Genomic DNA, 10,000 nt, shown 5'->3' with positions numbered 1-10,000 from the left:
ACACACACACACACACACACACACACACACACACACACACGTATATCATTGTTTTCCACTGATTCTTTTTTATTTGCTTGTTTGTTTACTCATTCAGCATCACGAGAAGATGTTACACCAAAAATTCAGCACAGAAGACCCTCTTTGGCGCCTTCGAGTCGTCCATGTCCTCCAGCAGTCTCCAGACGCTCAGGTACAGTTACATCTGGAATCTAAAGTTAGCCAACAGTCTTGCGTCGTCCCTATTCACCATAACATGACAGCACAAAATAAATAATGGATTTACGTTCACAGAACTTCAATATAGCTTATGTTAAGAGTTGTGTTTGCAACATATTAAGTTAATTGTGATTATGATCCCTTTTTTGATAGTTGGGGAACATACAAAGTAGTCAGAGATTTTTGGAATGTACATTTGAGCAAGAAAGGAAGAAGGCAGGAGACAGGAATGAGTGGATAATGGACTGTGTGTGGATGATACTGCTATGTAAGGAAGGGAGGGATGGGTTGTAGTGTGTGCTTATGTGTGGATATTTTGACGCAGCCCGAAGGGATTTCTCCCCGTCTTCTCTTTTTCTGTATAAGGGGACGGAGAGGGGGGGTTACCGATTAAGTGAATCGGCCTTGCTGTAAATGTACTGTGTCTTGCTGCATTGCGTTTGACCCAGGGCAGTTGGCGGATGAAGGGATGACTTGTTATCCATGAGGAGCTGAGATTAGAAGGGGTGGTGGAAGGGAGTGAAATGGGTGGGAGTAGGTACATGCCTCTGACTTGGCTATCTCCCTTATAAGGGGGAAGAAAGCTCTCGATATATAGACAGACATTTCATAAACCATTAAACGTTCGATGTTGACCCGTTATCAGTACAAGTAATACTAATGAATACATGCTAGTAAAGATAAAGTGGTAAAACGTACAAGGGTTGTTGGGTGGCAGTCAGTTGGAGTTAAGTATTTAAGGAGAGAGGCTAGAAGAGGTGGATAGTTTGAAGTATAGGTCACTTGTAGTAGGGAATGGAGGAACGGGGTGGAGGTAAATTTTAGAGTGAAGGAATCAAGTAAATGGGTTGGGGGAACGAAAAGTGTAGTGAGAAATAGGTATTTAGGAATAAATGCGAAGAGAGGACTATATGGAGAGATTATTCAACGACACTGTATTTATTGATGAGGGGACGGGGAGGGTCGCCATGTAACTGAAGAGGTGGGGTTAAACCAGTTTCAGCTGTCCTGCCCTGGTGTGGATGTTACTGTCTTGTTGCATTGCCTCTGACCCGGACAGTGGGTAGAGGACAGAGGATGATCTTTCATCCACAAGGAGCTAAAAGGTTTTCAAAAGAGAGACAAACATGTGTTGGATGGGTGGGAGTTGGGTACATGCACTGGCTTGCTACCTCACCTATAATCCTTATAAACCTTTTGTTGTATTAATAAAATACTAATTACGTAATTTGTGTTTTTTCAGACAGAAAGAAAGGGTTTCCGGACCGTCCTAGTGTTTGGGTTTCACCATGCCATCACCGACGGGACATCCAATTTCAAGATTGCTGGATTATTTTTGTCGCTGATAGAAAATGCCATCCAGTCTAAACTTCACGAAACTCAGATCCCCCAATTCTCCTTCCACCGCTCTATACAAACCGAGCTCTACGTGGGCTGGGAAGTCGCCAAAATGCTGGTCAACCCGTGGGCCAAACAAAGGATGATACAAGAAATCAAAAGCAGTCTTGACTTCGCACCCAAACTTCTCGATCTGAAACCTTCGGGCCAAATCGACCAAAGGACCTCTGTGGTGGTACGACACCTGGATGAGGCTGGGTCGTCTGCCTTCGCTCGAAGATGCAAACAGGAAAATGTGACTGTCCACTCAGCCTTCAGCGCCCTCCTAAACCTTGCCTATGCAGCCGTCATAGACGAGGCTGGCCTGCTGAAGGACAGCGCTGAGGATTTCATTATCAACAGTTTGCACGTCATCAACATGCGACGGTACTGGTGGGGTGATGTTTCCAGCAGTTTGGGAGCTCACGTCAGTGCATATCCTCTGGAACAGACCCTTGACGCCTCGAGCTTTTCTCAAGAAAGGCTCTGGAGTCTTGCATCTGAGCTACACAAGAAATCTCACGAGAATATTGCCAACAGAGGTCCCTGCAGGATGGCGGCTGGCTATTTCATGCTGCTGAATGAAGGTTACAGTCGTCTGGAGTGTGAAAAGTCGCCCGTGTATTATTACGTGTGAGTATGTCGGTCTTCTCTTGGGTTAGATTCACTGTACTTGTTCACTGGGATTTATTAAACGGGATAGATTACTCCATGTTTGCAATCTCTAGTGGTGTGTAGAGCAGACTTACCATCACTACTTCAACTAATTGCGCAAGGTGTGTATTCTAATGCATCTCACTTTCTTTTGTTTAGAACCAGCAATATGGGCTGCGTAGACAAGTTCTTCCCGTCGACAGTCACTAAAGAATCACCAGGAAGTTGTCTTCAGCTCGATGAAATTCTTCAGTCTTCTTCAATGAAAAGTGCTCCTTATATGGCGCTTTTCAATTTCCATACATTCAGAGGCCGGTTCATGTACATGATCACTTACTCTTCCGAGTGGATGTCAGACAAATTAGCTCACGATTTACTGGAATCAGTCGAGAAACTACTAGCAGTGTCCATCAAATAACAACACGGTCGTAAATTGTAACTCAATGTATCGAGGCTGGCATCCAGCCTCTCGTTTAATGTGACATGATGTGTGACATAGATAGAAAAATGAAAGGTTGATACACGCCTGCTTTTAATTTATCACGGACATCCACCTGTAGCAAGGTCACGCCTTCAAGAAATCGTTTTCTATAGATGTACGCGCACCATAATTAATTTTCTGTATTAATAATTGTACATCACTACACATCTACCTCAGTAGAACGGCCTTCACAAGCATTAAGTTATTTGTTGCATTGAGTTTCTTTGACCAGGAATTCGTGGTCCTACGGCAGAAGGTAACTGTACTCGGGTCCTCCCATAGATTTTTCTGGAAAGATATTTCGGACTGCAGAATCAGGACCATTGCTGGTTGCGTCCCACGGTTTCCTTTCGGAATACCGACAACTGATTGGCTTATCAACTGAATGTAGTATCCTACTGACAATTGTGATGCTGGTCATTTAGTTTCTTGCAGTGTACACGCTTCTTAAGCAGTATACACGATTAAAAGGTGGATTGCACAATGAAACTAGTCCAGGAAAGCGTTATAACGTTCCAAGCATAGATGCCATTTTGTGGGAATTTTCCACAAATTTGTGGGATAAATTTTGCTCACATGGGATGTTTTATGAGCAAATTATATGTTACAATGAACTTGTTTGTATATATAATAATTCCTTCTTTTTTGTGGGAAAATGTGGAAATCCAGATTTCCCTGTGGGAATTTTGTGGAAAAAATCTCACTCGATTGTGGGAACTGGCATGGATCACGGTGGCAACTTCACCAGGCGGCACTTCGTTCCGGGGCCCAAGAGGTAAAAGAGGTCCCACGACATCCATGCAACATCTACTCGGCCAACCTCTCGAAAACAAACATTTTCGACTAACCCCAGCCTGACATATACTTACATTCACATACACAAACTTCACTATACTTATAACATCACACTTACTTCTTTTTTATTTGTGTTTATCGTTAATAATTAGATTTACTGGGCATCAATTTCTTAATTTTGAGAAAATCTGCCTATTTCGGGGCACCAAAGAGGTTTTGTACTGCCTTGCAAAATTTTTCTTAAAAGGCTCTGGACTTCATTTTCATATTCACGTATTTATTCACTCGTTTGTTTATTAAATTTGTTTCTTGATTTGTTCGTTCATTTGAGATATTTTAGCCACTATTCGTAAGTTGTTGTTTCTATGACTTGGCAAGGACAAGTTTAATGACCTTCTTTGCTTACAATATAGGTTTGATGCTCATTTCTTTTCCATTGAAATAAAGCTAAATTGTCATAAAACTCAAATTCAAGGAAAATACCATACATTTCATTAAGCTTTTCTGTGTGTTTTAATTCATTGAATGGAAATGGGTAATCTTCAGTGTAAGTATATTTTGCATTATTTTCTGTGTGTCATTAATATCCAGGTCGGTAAAGTTGCTGTACGGGGAGAGGCAGAGTGCGGGTGATCTAATAGAGGTGTTCAAGTTGATCAAAGGCTTTAACAAGGGTGATGCAAACAAGGTCAATATATTAAAACAACAGGGCAGGACTCGCAGTAATGGATTAAAACTGGACAAATTTAGATTTAAGAAGGAAATATGCAAGAATTGGTTTACTAATAGGGTGGTCCACGAATGAAATAGACTTAGTAACCATGTAGTGAGCGCTGATAGTATCAGTTGTTTTAAGAAACGGTTAGACAACTTAATGGATAGGGATGACAGGTGGTCATGGATATGGAGCTCCCTTGTATAGGCCTTATGATCTCTTGCAGTCTCCTTCATCTTATGTTCTTATATTGTTTGATTTATGTAATTCATGTCCTGGTCTATATAGAGCATCTTTTTCGTTACATTGCAAAATCTCGCACATACTTTATTACTTTTTAGAAGAACGTAATGTTTCCAACAACTGACCAAACTTCGCGGTGACATCTGGAAGGTTCCAATTGATGTGGGCCGTTCGAGTGTCTGACTGAAGACACTGCATCACTTTCTTGTGATATGAAACTTAAAACGAACTAAGAAGGATGTATTATGTAGACCGAAGAAAGAATATATAATTTATTATTTGTATAATACAAATTATAACGATTATAATATTATGTACATTCCTATACACAAAGATCTCGATCTCCTATTACATAGGGAGATTCCCCTATTACATAGGGAGATCCCCCTAATATATAGGGGGATTCCCCTATTACATATGTTAGCCTCGCGTCTTCATGGGAAGGAAAAGAAGCGAAGGATTTAGGTACATACATATATACATATAGCGAAGGCTTTTTTCCCCCTTACAAAGGAGGTAGCCAAAAAACAAAGTAGTATTGACTGCATGTTATTGTGGGGTTAAAAGCTGCTAAGTAGCATGCAGCTGATACTTTAGGGTCTCTATGGGGCGCCCCTACGGACTAGAGCCACACATCATTTTGCCTGTGGTAGAGGGAATTTCTATTTATAGAGAAATGATGATAACTTTATTATACAGCAACTGTCCCCCCCTTTCTTGTTACTGTCCTGTACCATTTCTCTGAATATTTATAGCCTCATTTCGCCGATTCCTGTGGTGGGGGAAAAGAATGCTGCCACTAAGTATTTCCTCTTGAGTCTTATAAGGCGACAAGAACGGGACGGGAATAGGACTTGACATCCTTCTCCCTGTAGCCCGAAAGGGGACGTTCAATAAATAAATAAATAAATAAATAAAATAGATCCTTCGTTCTACCCTCCATTTAATCTCTTTTTTTCGACACACAAAGTAACAAGGTGACAGTATTCTTGCCCTCTGCCACATAGTGACGACAAAAAATAAATATGTAAAATCATACAGCCGGAGTAGGGGACTTCACAAGCGCGCACAAAACCTGCCACATTTACTACCCTTCTTCCGGCACCCGAAAGTCAGAGCTCAGCTTAAAAATACAATAATAATAAATAAATTAATAATAATAAATAAATGAATGATAATAATAATACATAAATAAATAAATCTCCAAGTTGTTTTTTTATGACGTATGCTGCCCTGGGCGGTGGATTGGAGCCATTATAAGAGGTGAAGGGAGCAAGGGATACTTATATATGTAGGCCAGTGTTTCTTAACCTGGGTTCGATCGAACCCCAGGGGTTCGGTGAGTCAGTTTCCGGGGTTCGGCGGTTTGATTCACCCTTGGGTTCACCCCAAATATTCATATGTTTTTGTTTTATGTGAAATTCATGTTTTGTTTTGTTCTTTGAACACAGTGATTTCGTGTGCAAATGAGCCATGGTACAGTTTGTGCACTAATACAGTATGTAGTTCCTATGTTTTGAATTTGAAGAAAAAAAAATATTTTTCCAACTACGAAGGGTTCGATGAATGCATGTATGAAACTTGCGGGGTTCAGTACCTCCAACAAGGTTAAGAACCACTGATGTAGCCTAAAATTTTAATCCGCTTGCACAAGAGAAAATATTTGTAGCAAATACTTGGCTGATTTTAGCACCCACAATCAAAAAGGTTCCCCACCCCTGTAATATAGGTAGTAAAGCAAATACCCAAGGAGGACAGTAGATGGGATGGATAGTTTAAGTTAAAAAAAAAATGGGCACAACATTCCTCTACGAGCATTGTCTAATTACAATGCTGTGTGAAACTGGTCCACCAACTGATTACACGATTATTCCCTGTCATTAAAAACACATCTCGCCCCTTTTACCTTACAGATAGCCTGCGAGATGCGTTGCCAATTCTTCTACAATGTTTAACAAATTTTGTACAGTTTCTTCCGTCAACCACTCTGTATCAAAATCGACGCAGAAAGTGAGTTTTCCTCGGAAGACATGGCAGCTGATGTGAGCCATGCAAGTGCCACCTGATCGAGACGTGGACTGAATAAGGTCGACAAGGTGGACATCACATGTCGATGATTTGGATAAATCTTTGGAGAGGACAGACGAACAGAAATACTTGTCCACTTTACCCAGGTTACTAGCTCTGCAAAAAGAGAGGCAATGGAAAGATTTAGGAAATAATTGGTTAAACGGATGTTTTGAGGGTCTGAATCTAGGGTCATTTAAGGTGTAAGTCTACTGTAAATAATTATAATAATTATTAAATTATTAAATTAAATTATTATAATTATTAATTATAATTATTATAACTATTATAACTATTATAACTATTATGATAATTATGATAATTATGATAATTATGATAATTATGATAATTATGATAATGATAATAATAATAATGATAATAATAATAATAATAATAATAATAATAATAATAATAATAATAATAATAATAATAATAACAATATTAACAACAATAATAACAACAATAATAATAATAATAAAGGCTTTGTTCAGGTTACTAGTCCTATTGGTGGGCCTGGAGCGTATGCATGATGAACTAATGTACTCTTTCCTGTCTACACATATGTATATACAATCCTCAAAAGCTTCTTAAAATGATGGATATTATACATTATCTCAAAGTCAATTTATTCTTGAATTAAGACCAAGTTTTTTTTTGTTACTTACACAAAATATAATGATGGTTGACTGGCGTTAGAAGCCGAGTTTCCTTTCCCTTGCAACACGTAATACGAAGATGCCGAGAGGAAAGCTGCCTTGTCAGAGATTCTCTCGCGATATTTCTTATGAAATTGTACTGCAAGATTCCAGAACTCCCCGCTAACGGAAACCTGAGGATCGACCCATTGTTCCAGGGGGAAAACGTTAACGTACGCCCCGAGCTTATTCCTGCTGCCGAACATGTACCGACGCATGTCGACGGCGTGCAATGTCGTCATGCAGAAACCTTCTGGACCATCCTGCTTAATGTCGGCTTTAGCCATAAGGACGGCATGTGCGAGATTGAGAAGAGCGCAACACCCAGAATGCACGCTGATGCTCTCTCTTTTACACCTGCGCGCAAACTTATATGATAAAGTCTTGTCCAGTCGTCGTGTCAAGACTTGGGTCGATCTCTCGGTTTGGTTCGCCGGGCTAAGTTCTAGAAGCTTCGGACACGACGCGAGCATCTGTTTATTCATTTCCATTTGTCTTTCTCCAACCCGCGTGCTCAACATCACCTTCATTTCTTCCCATCTTAATAAGAGACTAGACTGGCGACATGAGGTAAACCTGAAGACAATTGCTTCTGATTTCTTCTGATTGTTCATCGCTTCTTTAAGAAGCGTCAGGAAGTGGCCTGCAATGATCAAGTTGGTGGTCTCGTCTGTGATGACGTGGTGGAACCCAAATACCAACACGGACATGAAGGTCTTACCAAGAGTCTGCAAGCAAAAAACAAAAACAACTTTAGTTCGAAGAACGAAAATGAAAACAATAAAATATAAAGTTGAACATAAAAAGACTGTTTTTGGTCGATTATACCAGTTATCATAATCAGTAATTCTTGCCTAGAATTACTGATACGCACGTGTTGTATGTCGGAGCAAGAAAGCTATCGGTAACAAAACTGAAAAACATACTGGATTCGACATATAAGAATTCATAGGAAACATACACTATTTCCTAAAAGAGATAATGTAACCCCGCCTGTGTATATAACTGATTTTTCAAAAAGGAATTAATTCAAAATTATAGATATTCCGATCATATGCTTATCTAATGGTAGAAAAAAAAGATAATTTCATTATTCCTGTTATCCTAATCAAGCAAAACACTAAATTTAGTAACCAAACTTGAGAACTCTGATATTATAACGTAAAACATCAAAACGTTTGATTAATTTTTTCTTTATTCATTTATGTACTCATATTTATTTTTTCTCAGAAATCATGTCGATGTTACGAACACAATGATGAAGCCAGAATCATAGTTTGTGTGGGCTACACCTCTGAATAACACAGTTTAATGTCAAAAAGAACCACTGTAAAATCGGCCTATTTCTATCATTATGCTTTCAAATGGTAGTCCATAATCGCGATTAATTGTCAGATATACACATTGCCTACGATAAATTACAATGCGTACTTTTACAACACACAATAGAATAATAGATCATCTGTGGTATCGGTCCATAAGACAAGGTAAAAGATACTAGTCCCTCCTTTTCACTCACCCATCATAGGACCTGCAACCAACGTTCCCGTCATCCATGAGCTATAGTCACCCCTTAACGCGTGCAATCATCGGCGTTGCAGTGTTCCGAATATTTTCTCGGGTGCCGGAATTGTACCTCAGGTATTGCATAGGGCAACCAGTTTAAATCTCAATACTGAATTATTTCCGTGCGTATGCTAATAATCTAATTATCTGCATGGAGGCGATAAAAATTATATTTCCTTTCGAACAATAAAAAGCAGTGCCGGACCTGCGAAAGAAGTGAAAATTGGGAATAGAACGACGAATGTAGTCTTCATCCTCTCTCCTCCTGTTCTTCCTTTTAATATTTTCTCTTCCCTAAACATCTTTCTATCCCTTACCATAGGCTACATTGAACATCACGTCCCTACTTAGTACCAAATCCCCAAAAACTCCTCTTACCGTCAGTATCACATTCGTTTTGCCTTCAACCTCAATTTTCTGGGATACGAAAACGAGCAAGAGGCATTAACATAGCAATGCCAACGACATCTATCCTAAATCGTATTCAGCAAGTTCTGTTTGGTTTCTTTTAACACTATGGTATCTCTTTGCAGGAAGGCTGAGGTCAAGGAAAAAAAATCGCCAAACAAAAAATAAATCAAACAAAAGCCATCCACGACAAGGTTTTCGTTCCCTAGCTGGAGAGCATGGAAAACCACACAGACAGATTGAGGTCTTAAAGTTGTCTGTTGTAGGTTGAAAAACAGAAGCGAAACGGGTACGACAACCGATATAATTCTGTAAAACTTCAGAAAGGCCTTCGATTTCATTCTTTCAACCTCAAATCTCAAAGTTCAAATACACCAAACAAGAAGAAACCAGTAATACTGATGTGTTATACAAAAGTCTTTTGTAACAAAGTGGAATATATCTTACACAAAGATGAATACTTCGTAAAGGATAAAGAAATAAATTAGTTTTCATATTTGCAAGACAGATTTTCGAGGAATATGGGTTGCATTATTCTTAAGAAAAATGTAAATAAAGAGGCTTTTGGCTTTATATTTCCTTGATACTTATTAACTAGCATTAATCACTGGAGATGTATAGAATACATCAGTGGTTTTCAAATAAGGGAGGCGTGAAGTCATCTGTTAAAAAATCAGGAAACATTGAAGACTCCTTCGGGATACTTTGAAGACTCCTTCGGGAGACTTTGAAGACTCCTTCGGGAAACTTTGAAGACTCCTTCGGGGTACTTTAAAGACA

The 10,000-nt window shown here is 39.2% G+C and overlaps 2 protein-coding genes across 2 annotated transcripts in view; one reads left to right on the top strand and one right to left on the bottom strand.

Annotated features, from left to right (window-relative positions):
• Nucleotides 1-4,623, top strand: part of LOC143029881 (uncharacterized) — a 14,551-nt gene extending 9,928 nt beyond the window's left edge. The window contains exons 4-6 of the mRNA XM_076193051.1: nt 98-193; nt 1,463-2,229; nt 2,410-4,623. Of these exons, the coding sequence (XP_076049166.1) occupies nt 98-193; nt 1,463-2,229; nt 2,410-2,668 (1,122 nt within the window). The 3' untranslated portion in view covers nt 2,669-4,623. The remainder of the gene's footprint in view (nt 1-97; nt 194-1,462; nt 2,230-2,409) is intronic.
• Nucleotides 4,624-4,742: 119 nt separating this feature from the next.
• LOC143029882 (uncharacterized) overlaps nt 4,743-10,000 on the bottom strand; it is a 31,186-nt gene continuing 25,928 nt past the window's right edge. Inside the window, exons 5-6 of the mRNA XM_076193052.1 lie at nt 7,217-7,974; nt 4,743-6,668 (exon numbers count right to left, since the gene is read on the bottom strand). Of these exons, the coding sequence (XP_076049167.1) occupies nt 6,392-6,668; nt 7,217-7,974 (1,035 nt within the window). The 3' untranslated portion in view covers nt 4,743-6,391. The remainder of the gene's footprint in view (nt 6,669-7,216; nt 7,975-10,000) is intronic.

Source organism: Oratosquilla oratoria, chromosome 11 (genome assembly GCF_046742065.1).
Source record: "Oratosquilla oratoria isolate Oo_2021 chromosome 11, ASM4674206v1, whole genome shotgun sequence".
Taxonomy (NCBI): domain Eukaryota; kingdom Metazoa; phylum Arthropoda; class Malacostraca; order Stomatopoda; family Squillidae; genus Oratosquilla; species Oratosquilla oratoria.
The sequence above is the reverse complement of the archived record's forward strand: the minus strand, read 5'-3'. Positions and strand labels throughout refer to the sequence as shown.